Source organism: Lepidochelys kempii, chromosome 5 (assembly GCF_965140285.1).
Source record: "Lepidochelys kempii isolate rLepKem1 chromosome 5, rLepKem1.hap1, whole genome shotgun sequence".
In the NCBI taxonomy this organism is placed as follows: Eukaryota; Metazoa; Chordata; order Testudines; family Cheloniidae; genus Lepidochelys; species Lepidochelys kempii.
The window spans coordinates 52,167,484-52,191,829 of record NC_136384.1 but is presented as its reverse complement, the minus strand read 5'-3'; the positions used below and the strand labels follow the sequence as shown (position 1 = coordinate 52,191,829).

At 38.8% G+C, this 24,346-nt stretch overlaps 1 protein-coding gene across 7 annotated transcripts in view; it reads left to right on the top strand.

Moving 5' to 3' along the window:
- The window catches only part of SSBP2 (single stranded DNA binding protein 2), a 273,547-nt gene that overhangs the window by 175,835 nt on the left and 73,366 nt on the right, over positions 1 to 24,346 (top strand). For all 7 annotated transcript variants that reach the window (XR_012158937.2, XM_073344389.2, XM_073344396.2 and 4 more), the window contains one exon: positions 16,797 to 16,886. Coding sequence is in view for 6 of the 7 variants with exons in the window: in XM_073344389.2 (XP_073200490.1) it covers positions 16,797 to 16,886 (90 nt within the window). In the remaining variant the exon portion in view is untranslated. The remainder of the gene's footprint in view (positions 1 to 16,796; positions 16,887 to 24,346) is intronic.

The following is a 24,346-nucleotide window of genomic DNA, read 5'->3' as shown; positions in this document are numbered from 1 at the left end:
TTTCTGACAAAAATAAGTTTTTACTACGTCTGGCAAAGCTGTGGCTTGATATTAATGGAATTATTACTGTCTTTCAGTTATAGAGTCTTTATTACTGATGATGATGTATGAGATAGAAAGAACAGAACTTGACTTTCAGATCTCTGGTTGAATGAGTAGGGCTGGAAATTAGAAAATGGTGTGTTTACATGTAAACTGAGTAAATTTGATTAGGAATAATTGAGAGATGATAAATATGCAACCTAATAATGCTATTTTACAGTGTCACTTTTCAGAATGTAACCACAATTTTAACATACTTCCACCAAGAAGGAGAAACTAAACATCACAGGCCAAATTATATCAGTGGAACTATACCTGTCATTAATTGGGTCATATGATCCAAATTTACAAAGAGGTCTATCTTCTGTGAATGTGCTGAATGTACCTTCATGGACAAATTTTCAACTGGTGTAAATGGAGCTGTACTCACATTAAATGAGGATGTGGTTCTTGAGTGTGCAAATGGGCATTTGCATTCATCAGTCTGAAAGCTACACCATTACCTGATCTGCACTTGTACAAATGGTAGGTCCTTTTGAAAATACAGCCCAAAAAGTGTATAGAAGTACCATTGGATAACTCAATGATTTAATGCCTAGAAAGGCAAAAATAATTTATAGGGTAGAGCATTTAGTCTGTTAGTTACATGAGTAAACAATAGGTCCATGAGTAGTTTTAAGTTTTGTCCTGCAGAAAATGAGGAGAAGGTTTTCAGTGGTTAATTACAGAAGTTACTTCTGGAATGTGGTCGTCCATTCTGCTATCTGGGATGAAAGTAAAATGAAACAGTTGCTATTATTCTAGCAAGACTGTACAAGTTACACTTCGGAGTATTTACAAACGGAGAAATGGCTGATCCCATAATGGCGTTGATTAATTTTGTGAAATAATCTTGCAGTTTGAAGCTGTCTGTTTTACAGAAATTAAGTACATAGTAAATGAGATTGGAGCCATTGATCATTTGACATCAAAAGGTTAGACTTAAATTCTCTAGGCTTGACACATCATACATTGGTTTTTGATCTGAAACAAAATATTATTGGACCCTCCTCCTACATTTTTCAAAAAAGACAGGGAAAATAGTTCCTTTCCATTGTTGTTACAAAGAAGAGAAATTGAGTCTAGCGTCCTTTAATCAAAAATAAGCTATGAAATGTAGGGACATGATTATGAAAATTCACTTTCTGCCTGTGTGTGTTTTCAACTTTCTTTGTCTCTGTGCAATAACTTGTGAATTAGAAGTCATTTTCTTGAATTGCAAAAACACTCAAGAGATTGATAACGAATTTGGTAGGTAGGTTGCATGGTTCATCACATACACCCTTGCATTTTGTCACCAAGCATCCAAAACTGTGCTGAATGTATGTACATTCACAAAAAAATAAGGCGTATGTTCACATTGGAAAAAAGGAAAACCAGGATGCAGTAAAAGGAAGCAACTAGTTTATGTGTAGTTCCATTAATCTGAGCAGCACTATGGAGATAACCTAAACAGCCCTGATTTTGAAAGTATATTTGGTTTTCATACATATTTTAATCATGCAGTCATCTTAAAGGTATTTATGGTCTAACAGAAGGTCTTATTTATAGTTAGAGCAGTGTAGTGTCTATGAGTATGGAGGTGAACAAGATATGAATAGACATTAGGTCTCTACCTCACTTGCAGTATTATGTTGCCATTGTCCATCAACATTCCAAACTTGTGACCTACACAGTGGTCTTCAGAACCCTCCTTAAAACTCACTCCTTGGTGCGATGCCTACAAAAACTTGACAATGATCAGGCACCTGGTGTGCTGAGATGACTATGATGCTGATTGATACTGGTGTCATTGTTTCCTTCTACTCCTCCATCTCTGTCTGCATCTATCTGTTATCTCTTGTCTTATACTTCTAGTGTAAGCTTTTCGGGGCAGGGACTGTCTTTTTGTTCTGTGTTTGTACGAGCATGATGAGTTCCTGGTCATTGACGGGGGCACCTAACTGCTACTGCAAAAATGGTTATGATGTTTTGCAACACAACTGCAGACATCACAAGTAAGTTTAGTGTTTCCTGTTACTATTTATGCTTAGAGTGTAAAAGTAATGTTACATGAAAATGAACATTTCATGGTAGTTTTATCATTGTTTCTAATATGTTGTTTCAGTTCATTGTACTGATATATTCATTGTGAGAAATTCTCTAATTTGGCTCTGGCTACCATATTTTTTATCTATTATACATTGTGTACATGGTAAATGTTATATAATGCTTTTTATGCCAGAATTAAGGTACCTAGGTTCATTTAGTTTAGCAATCCCAGTAAGTAATTTTGTAATAAAAGAATGATTGTTTTTTATTACAATTTCAAAATGATGCTTAACACCAGGATTTGTGCCAATGGTATCAACATTTTAATATTTGAGCCTTAGGAATGAATTATATTTTAATCAAATTACTGCTTAGATGAATTGTTAAATGATATTGCGTATATAATAGTACAACTGGTTCTCTGGATTTACTACAATATATCGAATGTTGACATAAAACCGATATATTTTCATTAGCCTTTGTCATTTTTAATCAGAGTAAATAGTTCTAGCTAATACTAACCTAAACATTAGCTGAATTATCAGCAAATGTCAGTTTGTCTTCTATAACTTGGTGTACTGACTTAATATTGCAAGTATCTCAAGCACCTTCCATTGAAAACTATTTATCATTCATCCAAAAACAATTTAAAACTAATTTGAAGCAAGGGCAAGAGACTCCATGTTCATAAAGTCTCTATATTATTCTAAAGAGTCACCTGTGAGACTGCCAACAGAAAATGATGTACAATATATAAATAGAACTTTGTTTCTCAAACTAATAATTAATAAGTAAACTTTAAATTTCAGGGAAATGATTGCTTCAGTATAATTCACTTAATATCAAGGGTTCTGAAATCTTCAAATTCCAGTAACCATTTTGACTAGTACACTACATAGGTCAACAAAATACAGCCCTACAGCTTCTTATATCCCAGTAGAGGTGACCTAACAGAGTATGGATAGAAGTTCTGGACAATTTTCTGTTTTTGTAAGTCTGTTATGAAATCAACCTTACTTCTAGATACTTATGCAGTCCAAGCTGCCTGCTGCTCCTGCATCTCTGTAGTAAATGCACTGTTTTGGGAGTGTGAGAGAATCTTGTGATGATTGTTTAACAAGAAGGGGAAAAAAAAGAAATTCCTATACGCCAGATGTTATGTCAATTACAAAGCAACCAACAGCAAGGATCCTGAGCAATTTGATTAAGGAAGTAACTAAAGTCATTTGTGGGGGAACAGTAGACATGTCACAGCCACAGACCTTGATGCTGCAGAGCTATTTCCATAAGGTTGTATTGAGACATCGCTAGTACCCTTTTGCAAGAGGGTGGTGCACAGCTGCCCCATAGCAGGATGAGGCCTGGGAAGGATTTATTATTCCCAGAGCTCCCCCTTCTTCCTGGAAAGTGAGTATTTGCTACAGCCCTCTTCTGGGCATAGCAGAGTTCCCCTTGCACACCCAGCTTCACGAACAAATGCTTTGGGTGGGGCTCATCTAAGGCTCTGCCCTCTCTGCCCCCACCTTACCCACTTGCTCTTGAGGGGAGTAGTTGCCCCGTGGAGCTGTGTTTCGCCTACCCAAAGTCATGATCCACACAGGGCATTGGGAATGTGCTTATGCCCCTACTCTCCTGGCAATTTCGCTCATAGTAGATACTTATGACCTGGCTAATCCTATTTACTCTATGATTGGAAAATAGTTGATAGATTCAAACAGGTGCAGGTTAGAGCAGCCCTTTAGTTGCCCACATGTGTGCCAGGGGTTGGTCTGGCCACCACCCAGTCCCAGGATCACAGGAGACAGAAAGGTGGTTTAGAATAATCTTTTCTTACCCCACAGCTGTGTCAAATGTGAGCTCAGCACAGGCGAAGATTGGGCCTATTGTTTTTTGTGTTTCTCTTCCACTGATCCAGATGAGTAGGTTCTCTGAAGTGGCCTACAGAGAGGCAGGAAAGAAGGGAGAATCGACAGGGGTTTAGTCCTTCACAGGGTCCTGAAATCACTATAAAAACTTACTTTTATATTTAAGTAATGCCTTGCAACAATAATGAGGGCTCCCTGGTGTTGGGATTTCTCCAGCTATTTGGACACCAGGTACAGTTATGTTCTCCTGCAGGGTATGTTCCAGTTGGATAGTATGTGCAAGTAGAGTTGGTAGGAGACTAAGAACGTTTTACTATCCTCTGGACTAGTATATCTTTAATGGAAACTACAAAAATTCACATCAGCAGCTTTTCTGGTTGAGAATGTCTCTTCAAAGATGCAAATTAATTTTTCTTTAGCCTGTAGAAGAAGAAACATGAAGAACAAGACTTCTAGCCTATTTTCATACGATTGTGTCTATGAATTGGTTGAACTGAGAATGAAAATAATTTGCCGATAAAAAACTATCACCAATCCAGCTTACTAAATTCTACACACCAATCTCCTGAAACCAAGGTTAAGAAAGAAAACTACCAAGAAGCTGTATGTTTATTATAGTTCACTGAACTTTGAGGCCTAAGCAGCTTCTGCTGAATCTACTCAGTAGAATGACAGGTTTCAGAGTAACAGCCGTGTTAGTCTGTATTCGCAAAAAGAAAAGGAGTACTTGTGGCACCTTAGAGACTAACCAATTTATTTGAGCATGAGCTTTCGTGAGCTACAGCTCACTTCATCGGATGCATGCCGTGGAAACTGCAACCACGGCATGCATCCGATGAAGTGAGCTGTAGCTCACGAAAGCTCATGCTCAAATAAATTGGTTAGTCTCTAAGGTGCCACAAGTACTCCTTTTCTTTTTGCGATGTGTATAAATAAAGTCTGCTGCAGTTTCCACGGCATGCATCCGATGAAGTGAGCTGTAGCTCACGAAAGCTCATGCTCAAATAAATTGGTTAGTCTCTAAGGTGCCACAAGTACTCCTTTTCTTTCAGTAGAATGAGAACTCCTGCTATTCGTGTTTCCTTTACTGAGTCTCTAATCACTTTAATGATAAACCTGAAAATTTTTCTTTGGTTCCCCAAACACTTCACATCTCATTTAGAAACAGAATAAGAATCAGAAGAAGCTGTTGATCTACTTTGAACTAGCATAAGTAATATGCTCTGCATACTTTTTCTTTCTCTTCTCTCTCTGCAGCAGGATTTGGAAAGAGATTAGGTCATGAGATTTTAGCCAAGATTTTCAGAAATATTAATATTAAGAAAACTCAATCAAATCAAAATCAGTTTCTCTGCGTTGGTACTTCTTTCACTGAGGGCTATTTCCATGCCAGTTATCTTTTAACCCTCAGCTATTCAGCTATGGAGCTGTTAAAAGAAAAGTAGAAAGAATTTTCGTTTACTATACCTGGATAAAGATATTTCCCAGATTTTACTCTTTGTCACTGAAGAGATATAAATTAAAAGGTGTATAGAGGACCCACCTGCAGCTTGCCCCAATTCTTCATTAAACTATTTGAGGAGGAACACTCTCTTTCCATAGACTATTTCTGTGACTGCTTGTTGGAAGAAAAAAACCAAAACATTTTTTTGAAAAGGTCTCTTTTTTCAATGTTTAATATATTTATTACATTGTTATTATTTATTCATTGTTATTGTTTCTTTCATGCACTTTATCACTCATTCCTAACATTAAATTTTTCAATAATTTTGCTATTTATAGTATATAACAGAATGCATATAAGGGCCTGATGCAGCATCCTAATAATTAAATGAGAGCCTTTCTTTTGAATTCAGTGGGCTTTGTATCAGACCCATGGGTATAACTATTTACTCTGTGTGTGTGTGTGTGTGTGTGTGTGTACGCACATACGTGTTTGTGTTACAGGCAGAGCTGGTGGCATTTTATGGTTACCCGACACTGCCCATTTTAAGGTCCTGTTTTCAATGCCAGCTATCTGGCACAGGCTGAATTTTGGGGGATGTGTGTGAAAATTTCAGCCAAAATGGTTCAACTATTTCTGAGAATGAGGTTAGGGAAAAAATACATTGTTTGGCAATGTTAAAAAAAATCTGGTGACCTTTCCTTTGAGACACTGTAGTGCCACTATGCTTTGGAACAAGGACTTGAAATTTGGCAGCTTGCCCTTTGCACCAGGGATATGCTGTTAGCTGATCCTGTGAAAATCCATCCAAATATGTTCAAGTTATGTCTTAGAAACATTGCAGTTTTCACATGAATAATAGAGACGTCTTAAAGTTTAGCAGCTAAAATTTTTGAAGAGTCTGTTCACACTGAGCATGCTCCATCCCCTTACAGCTCCTACATATGAGCAGGATGAGAATGTGCCATCCCCAATAGAGGAATTGAGCATGCTTCAGTGCAGAGTTATGGGGTCTAGAAAGAAGTTCCCTATAAGTGCTGACTCTTACAGACTGGGACAGAACCAGGCATCACAACTGAGAGCAGGGACCCTGACTGTCCTGTACTTTCATGGCCCCGCCCCCCTGCTGGTGCCCAGGCAGGATGGACGAGGAGGGTGTCTAATTTGAATGCAGAGGGGACAAGAGCTGGACCAGGGAGAGGGAAAGCAGAAGTTGGGGATGAGGAGCCTGGTATGACTAGAACTGTGTTGGGGGAGAGAAACCGGGACTGGAAGCCCTGGTGAGAGGGGAGGCAGGGACTATGCAAAGAGACTGGAACTAAGGAAACTGAAAGCTTTGAATTATTTGGACAGGGAGGTCAGGGGTGGGGAGGCTAGGAGTGATTGGCGCAAGAAATTGGGTCTGGTAACCAAGGAGGGAAATGGGAGAGGGACTGGGAGCCATTGGTGGGTGGAATACTGTCAGACTGGATGAGGACCTGGGGTAAGAGGTGTGACTTGGACTGAAAAACAGCTGAAGGTAAATGGGGGCAGGGAGGAGGGGGACAGATCTGATAGTTTGCAGGGGGAGCAATGAGACTGGCAAGGAGCCAAGGAGGAAGTGGGGGTGGAGACTGAGTTAGGATAAGGAGCATGAGGAGGGAGCTGGGACTGGGAACCATTGTGAGTGAGGAGAGAGAGAGAGATCAGAGTGGATGAAGAGCCAATAAGGGAGAACTGGTACTAACTAGGCAAGGAGACAGGGGACAAGGAGTAAGGAGGAAGAGGGAAGTAGGATTGGCTAGCCAAAGAGACTTGGACTGGGATGAGAAAATCTGAGGAGTGGAGACTGGGATTGGGTAGACCACGAGAACGGGACTGAGTGAAAGAGGAAGGGGTGAGGAAGAGACAGGACTGGGACAAAGACAGATTGGAGGGAATAGAGCAAAAGGGTCTGTGACCAGCAGAGCACACTCCTTTCCAGAGTCTGGAATGGAACACATGATTCTTAATTTCTGCAGTTCTTCCGCTGTCAGCAAATGTCTGTGAAACCCATTGTCAAAATGTGTCTCTCATCCCCCTCTAGTCCTGGTCCACGTAAATGGTGACAGCTTACTATGGCTCAGTTACTCCATTAGCTCAAGTGGCAGAGGTCTGTGTGATGGATCTAAAGATTCCAAACATGCTGAGCACCCATGTGGGTGTCAATATGATGTCACATGATGGAATTTCTGGGTTTTTTTTTTTGCCTGTATAACATTAATCGGGCACCCTTGTGTATACACATTATGATGCAGTCTTTAATTACATGATTACATAATATTTTTCCACAGCTGTACCTCGTTCAGTGTACACGATGAACTTGCTCTGGGGATAAATCAGGATTCTGTAGTGAAGGCGTCTGTTGTCAGTAGGACCCTTCCTCATTTGCTGCAGAAGTTGGAAGGTGTGTAGTGAGAGAGACAGCAGGGGATTGCAGAAAGAGAAAGGATAGTCTCATGGCTAAGGCCAGTTGAATGCTGCCAAGGAGAGTTACTCTGTGTCCTCACAGTTTCTTTGTGATGCTGGGCAAGTCACCGAAAATGAAACTTTTCACAGGTGGTGAAAGGAATTGTCTATTGCTCGTTTTTAGGATTCCCAGTTTGAGACCTTGATCTGATTTGCAGAAGTGCTGTGCATTCACAGCTGCAGCTGAAGTGAACAGGAGCTGTGCTTTGAACGCAGAGTACTATATGATGATAAGTACTGGGGAAATCATGCCCTAGGCATCTCAGACTGGCAATCAAAATCAGTGGACACTTTTGACTTTAATCTCTCAGGCCCAAATTTTCAAAGGTATTTAGGTGTTGCTGTGCTCAGCATTGCAACACCTAATTGATTGAGGAGCATAAATCTCATTTTCAAAAGGGATTTAGGCACTTCCAGATTTAGGCTTTCTGGAACTGTCACTTTTTGTGACTTAACTTTTCTTGATCTTAAATTCTTGTGTATATTTTATCATTACGTCAATAAGATTATTTAAAACCAATAATAGAATTTAACTGCCCTTAGAAAATTATCTTGAAAATTTACCAGCCCAAATATAAAATCAACATGCCCACCCTTGTCATGGTCATCCTCAGGAAACGATTAATGATATTGTACTCGCTTGTCAAGATAATTTACTCACTCTGGGCAAAAGTGTGAATATAATTTTGTAAGACTAAGTTAAATGGGTCTATGTTCTGCAATGACAAAAAAAATTAGAGAAAGCTTTTGCAGAGACATAACTTCTGTATTCCTCTTCAGCCAATGTAAACAGATTTTCAACACATTCTATTCAAGGCAGCTAATAGTAGTCTTCAGGAGCCCAACTGTGAAAACAATACCTAATGACTGAAACAAGAACCATTTCAATTAATATAAGTACAATACATAAAGAAGTAGGTAATTTTCAGCCCTTCATAACATCATATTGTTTTGATTGTCTAATAGAGCTCCGATTACTGTGATAAAAAGTAGGGGTTGATTTTTTCCCCTTGTAATAAAAAGAAAGCCAGTATCACTTTGAAAATACTTACATCTTGTTGAACTCTGTGGATTTCTAATTTTGTTCCACTTTACTGTCCCACTTATCTGAGCCTTACATTTCAATCAACATCCTTCCTGCTGGAGACAGGTTGGGATACTTCTGTTCTATATGGGTTCTTATACCACACTCATCACCATAGTATCTGAGCACCTTCCAGCGGTTCATTAAGCAATGTGAATAAAATCCATTATATGGTATTTGTTCTCTCATCCTTTCCCCAGGGGGAGAAGCATGCACAGTTAAATGTCTTGTTTTGATAGGTTTTCATGTTTTGTTCAGTTTTTGTTTTTTTAAATATACCTGTTGCTATGTATTTATGTTTGAAAAGGCAAGGTCAAATAAATATACCTTGCACTTGGAGCAGAAGGTGGTGAGGTTTGTGATGGCCCTTAGTTTCTGGTAGAGTTCATTCCAGAGTCTTCAACTGGCCTCCAAGAAAGTTCTGTCTCTCACACAGAAGAGCTTTACCCTTATTGTAGAGAGAGTTCCTTTGTAACAGATGAGCAAAGTTATCAGCTATGGTCCTTATCCCAGAGCTTTGGGGTCTTTTTAGATATTCTGGGCCCAGGCCATGGTGCATGTTGAACATAAACACCAAGAACTCAATAATGATTTGAAATTTTATGATAAGCCTGTGTAGAGAGTACGGGGTGTTGTGTTTGTAGTAGCCTGTGTTGCTAAGGAGATGCACTATAGCATTCTGTACATTCTGTAGTTAGAGTTTCCTAAGTGCTGAAGCCTTCCTGCCCAGGTATATCTCATTACTGAAGTCCAACCAAGATGTGACAGTGCTCTAAATAACAGAGGCTATGTCATCATCCAGGAGAATAGAAAGAGTTACTTGCAGATGCTGCTATGTGAGAGTTTAGCATCATTAACGCTTCCAAAAATGCTCCTACACTACAGATTCAATTGTTAATTGTGGTGTGTGTCTTTAACCAGAGGAGAATGGACCATGACTGTGAACTCTTCAAAATGGTTTCCTCTGCCTACCAGCATCACCTCTATGCTGCTTGAGTTCAGCTTCAGCCAGTTGTTCTTTACAATTAGGAGCCTGTCATTGTCAGTCCCTTTGCTTGGGTTAAGCATACTCCCATTGGATTAAGGCTTCTTAGACACTTTTGAAAATGTGCCCAATGCCTAGGGCTACAATTTTGTCAGGGAGGTCACAGAATCATATATTGACTTCCAGAGATTTCCGTGACTTCCAGAGACTTCCGTGACTTGAGCCCATAGCACCTGGGAGCTGCAGGGTCCCCCTGCCACCAGTGGTGGCTGGGAACTGCAGCGACCCCAAGCTCCTAGCCGCAGTGAGCAGGGGGCGTGCCCCAGGAGCTTCCAGGCGCCACGGGCAGTGGGGATGCCCCAGAGCTGGGAGCCACAACAGGCTGCTGGGGTGCCCCGGAGGTCCCAGACACCACGGGTGGTGGGGGTGCCCCAAGCTTGGAGCCAAGGGTGGTGGGGGGACCCCACAGCTCTGAGCTGGGCCCCCCCCGGGGTGGTGTGGGGACCCTGCAGCTCCCCATTTTGTCACGCATATTTTTAGTAAAAGTCACGGTAAGTTTTCTTTATTGCCATTGACCTGTCCGTGACTTTTACTAAATATATGCGTGACAAAAGCTTAGTCTTACCAATGCCTCAGTGATATTTCTAGTCTTGGTAAGTTTAGGGAGTGAGAGACCAGAGCACAGAATTAAATCTAGAACTCCCACATGGCAATACAGATCCTAGGCCATCAGGCCTGCTCGCTGTACAGATATTTTAAATAAGGTTTTAAACCTATTTTCTGTTAAATTACATAAGATGAAGAAAGAATAGTATTTATGGTGCTATAATTGCTATATCTTCTTGTACCATAATTACACTTAGACAAAAGTAAACGGAGTAAGATACTTCTCTGAAAAAATTTCCTTGTTATTTAAAAACTCTTGATACGCTAGCAGCCTATTATTTAAATCAAGTTTCATTGACTTACTTTCGATAGAATGAAGTCATAAACGTTATGTTGTAAACAAGAAAAGCTAAAATTGAATGGCCAAATTAGTGAATAAATCTGGTTAGGATTGTTATGGATTAACTCAAATCAAGTTATTTTCTTTATATAAATATTTTTTAATCACACTCACAGTATTCTCTTGTAGCCATAGATTATTATTGTAATAGCCACAGAAAATGAAAAGCATGCAATATGTGGTTCTCTATGGATTATTAGCTAAGCATGATTCAAATATTTGCACACAGTAAATTAGTGAAGTAGTCCATTAGTACTTTATTTAGTAACTTTAGGTTACTTTATAACTTAAATTATTATTGCTGAAAATTAGTGTAAACAATGACCATCAACAGCTACTGATCATAGAGACTAGTTTTAATCTTTGCATATTTTCGTCTATTTTTATGTTGTCTAGAGATGCCTGGGTATATCAAGCAGATAAAAATAAATGTTCTGGCTACTTTTTATTCAACTGGCATTTTTTAATCTGTTTTAATTATTAAGTGTAAAGAGACACCATAAACTCAGTAACTTGACATAAAACCAAAACTAAGTTTTCTGTTTTTAAAGAGAAGAACTCTTGTATGAAGAGATTAAACCATTTAAATTCTCCCATTTCATCTTCTTTTGAAAAGCAGGGAAAGCAAATTGCAAATATTTAAAATGTCAAACAAATGGAAATATGAATGATGAACCACTTGTATTGCATGTAAAAAGAAACTATGGTTTGCAGTGGAACTATGAAAAGGATCTCTGAATAATTCATCAGAAATAGGTTAAATCAGAATATTTCCATGCAACCCATTTTGTGGTTGTTTATTGATCTGCTTGTTGTAAGTTTTAAGGATATATTTCTTCATACCTTTTTAGACTGAAAAACATATTATGTCAAAGACAATGAAAATCTGTTTTATTCCATTGTTGTGACTTCATTGCTATCTTCTTTAAATTACATCTTCTGTCACGTACATTATGCAGTTTTCATTGTATTTATTTAGATTTTTTTCAGGGCCTAACAGTGGCTTAAGGTCCTTCACAATAATTTAAACAACAAAAAATAATCTGACAATTTCAAGTCAGTAATACACTTAATGAACACCATAAGCAAACAATGGCCAAATTGGCCACCATGATAACCCAGACTTAACAGCTGCTTTATCCCCTGGCCTATTAACCCCTTCTCACCCCAAAAACGTAAGAGAACAGATGAGCTTTGTAGTGTAAGCCTGTAAGCATAACAAATGGAGTCCTGGCAGACTTGGTGGGTAAGTTCCAAAGTCAAGACCCCTTCTTTTAAACTGGGGTAGTGTCACATAGGGAGAGATGCAGTCCCTTGGGTAACCAGGTCCCAAATCATTTAGGGTTTTGTAAGTTAAAACCAACACACTGAACTACACCCAGAAATGTTATGGTCCATAATCAAATCATGGACGACTTTAATAAAGTTAATTAACTTAATTAAATTAGTTAATTACATTAATTAAATGTGCTTTAAACAGCATGAAATAAAGAGCTGGTTCCCCCAGCCAACAACCTGAACTCCTGCAGCCACAGAACTGATACCAAACATCTTAACCTTGCCGTACTCTTAGGACAGAATGTCACACAAGATTATATCTCTCTTCCTTTTCTCCCGTTACCACCACCACCAAAGGAATTCTCTTTTTTTGCCACCACCCCATTCTCAGCATACAATAGGACTGCAGCTGCAGTAGGATACTCAGACAAGAACCAATATGCACAGTAACAGACTTATCTACCCCCTCTCTCCACATCCAGCAAAGCAATGAAAAATTCACTCCTCTTAAACCTCTCTTACTCTATGGATCCCTCATCTCTACAGCAATCAACATGCCATCCCTCCCATTCCCTTGATGCCCAGAGTATAAGAAAAATCAGAGCGGACAAAGCAAACATCATACTTATAACACCAACGTAACCTTTGTAATATTGATAGATGGCTTCTCCAGCTGACCAGAGAGCAACCAATTCATCTTCATCTGTGCCTGGACCTCCTTTTTCAACAATAAGGGAGAATTCTTCATCCAAACCCAGAGATGCTTCACCTAGCTGCAAGGAGGAAAATAGTCTGTTGACTGCCATGGGCTTTCTGTGTTTTCAGAGTTCAAGCAGGACTGTTACAGTCTAGACAGAACTCTACCTTGAAGTGGTACAGATTTGAAATGGACAAGGTTTTTGTGTTGGGGAAAGGATAAAGAATAAACCCATCATGGGCAAACGTCCCTGCGATTTTAGAGCATCTCTAGCATTTGAAATCACAGGGTTTAGTGGTAACTTTCTAAAAGAGACTCTACCAGGTTAATCTGTGTATCATATATACATATAGATCAAAGTCAAGGCTCTATTGGCTACCCCCCCCCCCAGTCTCCAAGTTTCTAAAGGGAATGACTAATGACTTTTCATAGAATCATAGACTTTAAGGTCAGAAGGGACCATTATGATCATCTAGTCTGACCTCCTGCACTACACAGGCCACAGAATCTCACCCACCCACTCCTGTAACAAATCCCTAACCTATTTCTGAGCTATTGAAGTCCTCAAATCATGGTTTAAAGACTTCAAGGTGCAGAGAATGCTCCAGCAAGTGACCCATGCCCCACGCTGCAGAAGAAGGCGAAAAACCCCCAAGGCCTCTGCCAATCTGCCCTGGAGGAAAATTCCTTCCCGACCCCAAATATGGTGATCAGCTAAACCCTGAACATGTGGGCAAGACTCACCAGCCAGACACCCAGGAAAGAATTCTCTGTAGTAACTCAGATCTCATCCCATCACAGGCCATTGGCATATCTACCACTAATAGTTGAATATCAATTAGTTGCCAAAATTAGGCTATCCCATCATATCATCCCTTCCATAAACTTATCAAGTTTAGTCTTGAAGCCAGATAGGTCTTTTGCCCCCACTGCTTCCCTTGGAAGGCTCCAGAACTTCACTCCTCTGATGGTTAGAAACCTTCGTCTAATTTCAAGTCTAAACTTCCTGATGGCCAGTTTATATCCATTTGTTCTTGTGTCCACATTGGTTTTGAGCTAAAATAATTCTTCTCCCTCCATGGTATTTATCCCTCTGATATATTTATAGATAGCAATCATATCTCCTCTCAGCCTTCTTTTGGTTAGGCTAAACAAGCCAAACTCTTTGAGTCTCCTTTCATAAGACAGGTTTTCCATTCCTCAGATCATCCTAGTAGCCCTTCTCTGTTCCAGTTTGAATTCATCTTTCTTAAACATACTAGAAGCTTCTTCCCAGCCTGGTTTTAACAATGTTGATGGACCTATCCTATCAGCCAATGTATCTGGCTTCCTTAGAACACCTGGCTATCAAAATGCCATTTTTAATGCCCATTACTTCTGTTAAGAGGGTCAGCAATGTCAGTGCCTTTGGTGCCTCCAGCCCATATAATAATGCACAACAAAAAATCATTATGAGACTTCACCCCAGCATAATGCTTAAGATGGTCTCAGATTTTCATTCGGCCACCCTCCCTGTTTTCTTCCTCAGACCTAATGTCCATCCAGGAGAGTCCCATTTATGCTCTTTAGATGTGAAAAGGCCCCTTTATTATTACCTGAACAGGACTACATCCTTTAGAAAACTAACAGATTATTTGTTGCCTACTGGAAAACGTGTAAGGGACTACCTATTAGTGAATACTCTTTCACACTGCATTAGGAAGCATATTGTTATTCTTTAGTCAGAAAACCAGTACTTCTACAGTTAAAGATACACATACACCACTAGGGTACTGCTGCTTCTGTAGCTTGTTTGAGACTGGTCCCAACTGTAGAGATTTTCAAAGCAGCAACACTGAGTTCTGTTCATATTTTCACTGAATACTATTTATTGGACGTAGAATTGCAATATGATGCTTAGTGTGGCAAGGCAGTGCTGCAATTCATTTTTGCCTAGAACTGCTCCTCTAATGGGGGACCCAGCTTCCTAATCTCCTGCAAGTAGGAATGCACAGAGGCCCTCAAAGAAGAAAAAAGTGTTATTTACTAATAATTGTTGTTCTTTAAGGGTTGTCTCTGTATAGTCACACTATCCAGCCACCTTTCCCTCTGCCTTGGGAGTTCTTTGTATTTCAGGACTTTGTGGGCTTGGGAAAAGGAACAGAGATGGGCTGGGGGGTATGCTGTGTTATATAGACAGGGCTGATGAGGACATCCAGTTACCCCCTCCTCCCAGTGGATGCAAGTTTTCTATACAATTTTACATCTTAATGCTAGAGGTACCAAATCCCATTAATGCACAGAGTCAACCCCCAAAGAAGTTACCAGGAAGTAACCCCTCTTTATCCACTGCAGTCTGATACAATATCACCCCATCATAGCTCCGTTACTTATTGGCAGTCCTGCATGAAAATGTTTTGTGACCCAAATCCCTTTGCTAGCTCAGGTACATATGACTGACTTTTGTGGTCAATTGCAAGAGTAAAGTATTGTAACACCAACCTTGCTGAACATATTACAGAGTCAAGAATCAGAATCTGTGAGCTTACTAAAATAATTCACTGGGCAACAAATGTCAACAGTGCAATCAAGATCAAAGCCTTGTAGCCGTTCTGACTGTACTGTACTTCTTATAGCTTGTGTGCAGACTTTACTAGCCTCTTTGGTCCCTTGTTGGAAAGTAACATACAGTTTAGTTACTAAATATTGTACTGGTTATCAGACTTGAGGAACTTATTCTAAAGAGTGGTTTGAACCATTGCAAAATCTGAATATTTATTTTTTGTTCAGTCTAAAAATGTCAGCATATCTACATGCCATACCCATCAAATTAAGTTTTCTAATGTTCCCAGCATTACACTATACATTTCCTTAAATGGACCTGAAAATATAATGTACATATATACTTAATTTGGTTATTAAATCTAAAAATGACCTCATTGGCCAGTTAAATTAATAATCATCATAAATTTGTATTCCACCGGGTAGATATTGGCAGATCATTAGGACCTGCAAATGGCTCTTCATGCTTTCTGTGCTCCTAAGAGTGATTTTACAAAAGACTGAAAGTCTTTGAAGGTGATTCAGCCCCACACCCTAACAGAATGTACTGCAGGAAAGAAAGCTGCTAGAAATTAAAAGCAATTGAAGTTCTAATACATGAGAACAATAACAGTTTGGCTTCCGTTTTTGTGATGATCTCCTGCTTGTAAATTGCTGGGAGCTATGTTCCTTACTTGCTTATTCCATTTGTAAGATTTGCAAAGGTAGTTAATTTCATCCTCTGATTCACTTCTTAGAACTACTTTCCCCCCCCCTTCCTCTTCTTGTTTTTCCTTTCCAAAAATGTAACCAGAATTATTCTCATTAATCATGGTGGTTATTTGTGGGACTGGTAGAGTCATGAGCAGCCATAGTTTTGAAGCTTGGTATGATTTTAAAATAATATTAAGTCTGCTGAAGTTAAAAGTGGTTGAAAATTTCAAATAGACTATATACGTTAACTTTTTCATAGCACATATATATATATATGCATGTGTGAGAGAGATACACACATACATTTATAAATATATATAATATAAACATTAAATATATACATACAATCATGATACATTTAATGGATGAATATGTCTGTCAGTCCTCTCCTCAAATAACGTATATTTGTGAACTAAAATTAACCATTTCATGTGTATAAAATGAGACTGTTATTGAATTACAGTTTACTTTTAGAGTAAACAATGAAAATTATATGATATCCAGAGAGTTTACTTTCTGCCGTACTGCATTTTAGTCACAGTAGTTTTTGGTTTTATGCCTACCATGCAATGACAAAGGTTTATTTTTCCTTTGTTCTTTTCAGAGTGCTGCAGCAGCTCCCAGTCCAGTGCTAGGAAACATTCCCCCAGGAGATGGCATGCCAGTAGGTCCTGTACCACCGGGTTTTTTTCAGGTATTCAGAAAAATTATGATTCAGACATTTTAGGATGTAGAAAAGCTTTAGTTGCATTATTTGAAGCTGTGTAAAAAAGGGCCTATTCTAAATTATATTATGCATAATGTGGACAATATTTAAAAGATAGTTATTTTTAAGAAAAATATACAGGAGGACAGCAAGTGACCTCTTTGACTAATAATAATAATTCCATTGAATACAGTATCACTCCTTCACAACTTCAAAGATAAGAATTTGTGCTATTTTATGGTTAAAGATTGAAAATTATTTAATATATTTTTATAATAACCTCTTATGAGGAAATGTAAGAATTATACTGATATTTTGATGTAAGAATTGAGTTGTTGTTCATGTCTAGCTGTTTGCAAAGTGGAGCCAGAGGGCCAGATTTTCAAAAGTTTTCAGGGGCCTGATGTCAGTTGGAGTTAGGCACCTAGGTGCATATGAAAATCTCACCAAGTACATTTGCATGTTTCAATGTTTAAATACCTTTGAAATTCTTGCCCCTAGTGCATAACAACAAGCCAAGGAATCAATGCATACTCAGCCTTCCCTTAAGGTTTGATCTGGGTGAAATTATACTTTTGGTGGTTTGGACACTAACAGTGCAGTATGCTTACTTGTGGTAAATAACAAACTGGTATGCAAGGCCAAACTAACAATTTCAGTCCAGGAATGGAGAGCTCATATAAATGATCTATCTGCCTCCTTCCTACCAGGATCCAGTTATTTTTCTCCCCACTGTGCCTGCTATTGCCATGCAGCCCATAGGAGTAAATACAGCTCTAGAGCTGGAGTAACTCCCTAATTTGACCACAGTGGAGAGACAGACTTTCTACACTTATCCAAGTGTGGAGAGGAATTTTTGGTTCACATATGTGGTCGCCTGCTGAAAAATGAGTAAACCAGGTGTCCAGGGCTGAAGTGTGAGGAGCAGATGAGGATGGGGAAGTTCTCTCCTGTGAAAGACAGGGGTGAAAATTAGGAGAATATGGAGGAGGAGAATATGGAAGAGGATCTTCATTCTCCTTTCCCACTAAAGGCCATGAGATGGGAGTACTAGGTGTATCTGAAAGGTATAGTTTCACTCTGATGGATATTTTTTTGTAGGCAATCAGAAATCTTTACTGAGCGTTTTTGTTCTGTATGTATGAGTGATAGCAGTATGCAGTGTTGTGTAGCCATGTCGGTCCCAGAATATTAGCGAGAGAAGGTAGTTGAGGTAATATGTTTTATTGGACCAACATCTGTTGGTGAGAGACAAGCTTTCGAGCTTACACTTCACATTGAATGGTTCCTTGAAATATGTGTTAACTACTTAAACTAAACTATCTGTTCAAACGTTGTAGTTCACAGTGACACTTTGAGTTAGTTTCCCAGACCTGAAGAAGAGCTCTGTGTAAGAAGCTTGTCTCTGTCACCAACAGAAGTTGGTCCAATAAAAGATATTACCTCACCCACCTTGTCTCTCTGAGTGATAGCGGGTCATCTACATGGAGTTCCTCTTCACGCAGTCATAGAGGGAGGAGGAGTTCTGATTGCAGGATTCACTGCCACAAGAAGAGCTACAGAAGTCTTGAAGCTGGTCACAAGCATTGTGTTTCACTTGCTAACCCAGAATCTGAGCCAAGTTGTTCAGTGTAGTGGTGAAAGAAATTTTGCAGAAGAAACATCCTGTTTGCAGGTATCATTACAAAATGCCCAGGAGTTGGCAGGAATTATGTTAATTATTTTTAAAAAGCACTTAGCCAATAGATAAAAAGTTACAAGCAGAAATAAAACAACAACTTCACAGTATTAGCCTCACACCTGAGAAGGAAAAAGGGCCATGTTTGTCAATATCTGGATGAATGGCTGACCTTGGTCATCTCTGAAGTGTCAAAATGTGTTGACAGCAAGTTTGAACGACAAATTTTACATACTGCTTTTATATTAAAGAAAAAGAAGCAAAAAAGAAAGCAAAATAACATAAGGATATCATGCCATCTAGTGGCAGTTGCCCATTCCCTGTATTAGCCATATTATATGGATGCACTATTTTTAGCTCTGTTGTGCTGTAGCAGAGCTGACCTAATGCTCTGATAGAGCATTATTACAGGAAGAAGAATGAGTGAAAAGAAGTTTCATATTCTTTTCATCCATGGCATTACTATTGACTACAAAAAGTTAAGTGTAAATAGCACTCAGGTAATTAAACTAACTAAAACAAGCTAGGAAATTCAGAGTCAATGATAACTCACATCCTCTTTGCATTTCAAAACAAAAAGCCAGACAATATACATTTAATAAGCAAATAGATTACAAGCTTCCGTGGAAGGATATAAAATGTATATTTTTTTGAAGGGATGGGTTAATAGTCTCCCAGGTAACTACAGTGGGCACCTTTACATCCCCCTGATTCTGGGGATAGCAGGGGGCCAAACCAGCCTACCCGAAAGTTGGAACAGCCGCAGCAGTCAGTCATTCTAACCTACACCAGCTAGAACTGTCTCATAGGGGCCATTCTGCCAACCAGGGATCAGCTGAGCATATCATGCTCCAGGTCTGCCCCCTTCCACCTCTAGAATATCCTCTCGCGCACATAGCTGATTCTGACACACACTTCGGACTAGGAATGAGTCAGGAGGGATTGGCTTAACAATAGCATAGGAAGAATCCTCATCTGTCCTTTTAGAGCAACTGTAAAGTCACAGCACTGTTCCAGTGGCACTAAGGGATTTTAGCAAGGCTGAAGATCTGACCCCATTATATATTTAAGTTCATTTTGAAAATATCTGATCTTTTTAAAGTTGTGTCTGGAACTATAAGTCCACTACTATCTTCCTGCGAAGTCCCATGTAGTTTTCTGATTTTCTAGTCCATTGCCTTTATCATCCACCATCCCTGTTGTCCTCCAAACAATCACACACAGTTTAACAATGGCAGCATCCTGCTTAGCCACTTATTTTTCACTATTGAAAAATTCATGCCTTCCCCACTCCCACAGTCTTACCTGTCTGCTTCTCCTTCAAGTACAAAAATTACTCAGAGAAAACAAAAAGAAAAGGAGGACTTGTGGCACCTTAGAGACTAACCAATTTATTAGAGCAAAACAGTTTATGAGTGGTAACTGGGACACCTCTTTTCTCCTTGTTGTGGAGTCTACACAGTCTGCCCTCTTGGTCATAAGTAAAGATGGAGCAGATCAGCTATTGCCTACTTTTCAACTGTGAACAGTGGAAATCTCAGATTCCCAGAAAATCTGTGTTGCCACTGAAACATCAATTGGTATATGGTGGCATTTGTTTTTATTTAGGAGAACAAATAAATATTCGTTAATACAGCCTTAGGCTACGTCTACACTGCAAGCTAGTGGTATGATTCCTACCTCTCATAGACACAGTCATATTATCTCTCACATGAGCTAGCATGGTAAAAATAGTATTGTAGCCATGGTGTAATGAGCAGCAGGAATGGCTGTGCACTGTGCTAGCAGCCCCGAGAACAAAGACACCGGAACCCAATAGGTATGTAGTTGGGGCAGCTAGCTCATGCCTCTATTGCTACTGCCCATGCTACTGTCACTACACTACTATTTTTAGTATGTTAGTTCAGATAAGAGCTAGCACAGATATAGCTATGTAAGCAGGGAATCTTACCCCTAGCTTGTAGTGTACACATAGCCTCAGTGATCAACTCTAAAACTCTGCTTGCAAAATAAAAAGTTCTGTATTTTTATACTAAAATATACAAAACATAAAATGTGTACAATAATTATTTGATATGACCCTCAGCATGATTGTTCAAACAGTCACACATTTTCCATGCAGAGACTTCCATTGCAGTCAATGGGATTCCATGATGGAGTTACAAGAGAAACTGTAAAGAATTGGCCCCTATTAGAACGGGTAATCTTAAGTCTCAGAATTGTTGCTCAGAGCATCACAGATTGTTGAATATTCTTTTCATCAAATGAAAAATCACTACAGGCTTGAATGTAGCAGATAGGTGGAGTTGGAGGCTTTAGCAAGCCTAGAGAAGATCTGAAAATATGAAAATGGATTTTGAGGGAGATTTTATTCCCCCCCTATAATTAATGCTTATATTAAGAATATTGGTATACATGATATATGTTTGGAATGTTTGTAGTTATTTGTAGATGTAGTTGCCCCAATTCTACAAAGACTTAAGCCCATTATGACTACTCACATGTGTAAAGTTATGCACATGCTTAATTTTTCATAGAAACAGGACCTTTGTGTCATTGCTCCTGTAACCTCATATTTTATTTTAAAACTATTTTAAGTATGAAAATATAAATGAAACCCATCTTCAGTCTGTAAGGAGAGGATATTAGCACCTCAAAAGGTCTGAAAATAGTGTGGGTGTATGTTTGTGTGTGTGTTCCTCTCTCTCTCTCTCTAAACACCAGAAATAAAGTCAATTTTTAAAAAGATAAAGGTGTCTGCTGGCTTTGATGATGCCATCCTACAGTTATAGTAATGGTATTATTGCGCACAACTATTAAAACAATAGTTAAAACTATTTAAAAAATTTAATTTAAAAAATTAAAACTGCTCAGCTTGAGTAACTAAATATGCTTTGTGCCCATGCTCCCCCCACCACAATACAATCTCAAGCAGCCACAAACCCACTGCTAGTTTTGGAACAGTATTAGGGGAAGGGAAGGCACCTAAATGACAAACGCCTTATAAATATCTATTGAGGGAGTGGAGGCAAAATAAGGCTTGGATTAAATCTTTACCTATGCTGAGCTTTTGACTCTTATGTAGAGGAAAATATATATACCCTTTGGGGTGCACAAGCCCAATATTGACTGTACGTCAACAGTGGCATTACAGTGTCTTCTGAAGAGTGCTAAGGGGTGCTTGGTTTGGTTTTTTTTTTTCGTTGGTTGTGGGTTGTTTTTTGCTGATGTTTTGTAATTTATAAATGATGCCATTTTCTTCACGGGTGAATCCTGTCCTTGGCATAAATTGACAGTTGTACTTTCCATTAGACTTAAGAGATCAGTTTCATATACCAAAATTCTGTTGTTGAAGATAATGCTTTTAGCTTCATCATCATAATAATATGATGTATAATATCTGTAGCAGCAATAGTGATTCTTAACTGAGAGGTCGCTGAGGCTTTTAGTTTTCACTTGCCAGCATTGCTCCTAGAAGTGAGTTGTTCAGGTGTTGGGTGGGGAATTGCTAATTTTTTTAGAAATGTGTTCTTATTCTCAATGTTTATGTTCAAAATGTCTGAATTTTAGAGGCATGGGTAAAAAAAAAAAAAGGTCATGTGATCCTTCCTGACCTTACTAGCTCCAGCTCAAATCATGTTTGGAATGATTAGTTCTATTTTGTGTAATGTTTTCACTCAAAATTAAAGTCACAACTCTTCAACTGATTTAAAATATATATACTTCATAGTACTTTTTAAATTGTACTGCTTAAGAAATCTCCATTAATTATCATGTACATAGTTCAGCCTCTTCCTCTCCCACTTGCTGGATCTTCGTGAGTGAGAAATAATCATTATATTTGCTGCAAAGGGAGACATATTCGACAACAGTACCATTCCAACAGATCATCTGTTTTACTGAAATGAGTGTTACTTACCTTCTCAAATTCCTGGTGAAATAACTTCGGTAGCAGCAATAGATCCTGTTTGTAAGATCCTAGAGAAGTATTGTACATAAGTGCAAAGGGGTTTTTGTATGCAGATTACCAGGTGTGTATTCAGAGCACTGTAGTTATTCTTTCTTATTGTGGAATAGGTCCAGTAATTCTTTGATGAGGATAAAGCATTGACCTTAATTGAAAAACTATTATTTGTTCTAGGAGTACTTGTGGCACCTTAGAGACTAACCAATTTATTTGAGCATAAGCTTTCGTGAGCTACAGCTCACTTCATCGGATGCATACTGTGGAAAATACAGAAGATGTTTTTATACACACAAACCATGAAAAAATGGGTGTTTACCACTACAAAAGATTTTCTCTCCCCCCACCCTACTCTCCTGCTGGTAATAGCTTATCTAAAGTGATCACTCTCCTTACAATGTGTATGATAATCAAGGTGGGCCATTTCCAACACAAATCCAGGTTTTCTCCCCCCCTCCCCCCTGCACAAACCCACTCTCCTGTTGGTAATAGCTTATCTAAAGTGATCACTCTCCTTACAATGTGTATGATAATCAAGGTGGGCCATTTCCAGCACAAATCCAGGGTTTAACAAGAACGTCTGAGGAACGAGGGGGGGAAGGGGGGGCGGGCGAGCGAATAGGTTACTTTTTATAATGAATCAACCATAGAGACTGGGAATGGTTGATTCATTATAAAAAGTAACCTATTTCCCCTTGTTTATTATTCCCACCCCCACCCCCCGTTCCTCAGACGTTCTCATTAAACCCTGGATTTGTGCTGGAAATGGCCCACCTTGATTATCATACACATTGTAAGGAGAGTGATCACTTTAGATAAGCTATTACCAGCAGGAGAGTAGGGTGGGGGGAGAGAAAACCTTTTGTAGTGATAAACACCCATTTTTTCGTGGTTTGTGTGTATAAAAACATCTTCTGCATTTTCCACAGTATGCATCTGATGAAGTGAGCTGTAGCTCACGAAAGCTTATGCTCAAATAAATTGGTTAGTCTCTAAGGTGCCACAAGTCCTCCTTTTCTTTTTGCGAAAACAGACTAACATGGCTGTTACTCTGAAACCTATTATTTGTTCTGATTATTAGTCTTGTTCTGATTATTATTACTGAAGTCTGGAGAAGGGAGCTATAGTCATTAGATTTTTATTTTTAATTATTTTAAATGTTGCACTCTACATTCTTAACTTGATCAAACTTCTGACTGTTACCATATTTAAACTTCTAGGGTGGGAGGCCATGTTAGACAGCTCTAAACAAATATAAACAAACTCAAATAATTTTTGAGGGGGACCTCATTTGAAGCACACAGACATATTCCTGTTTATGAAACAGAGATTTAGTCACCAGAGAAGGCCATCAAGAGAAGTTCGCTCACTTATATATGCTGAGAGTCTGGTACACACTGTTTTATGTAAAAGCTAGTTATTGTGTGATTTACTTGATTTGCTTTACCCAAAGTACAACTTTCAATACTTTTGCCAAAAATAAAGCATAGACCTGTGTAGAGTTTAATAGTTGTTCAAATATGATTGAATGGGAAAGTGCTTTTTATTAAGCACTGATCATAGACTATCTGAGTATAATAAGATAAGCTACATATTTATGCTCATCAGCAGAATGTGCCAACACAAGTGTGTCATTTGGAGTATTTAGTCTTGGTTAGCACTAAAATGTGTTAATCAAGAGTGTCTTATAAACTGCAATGACAGTGATTGTTGATACAGAACAGAGAGAAAACCAAACAAATTAAAATATGTGACTTGTAAACTAACTCTAGTCAATTCATTTGACACGCATTTTATGTCTCATTC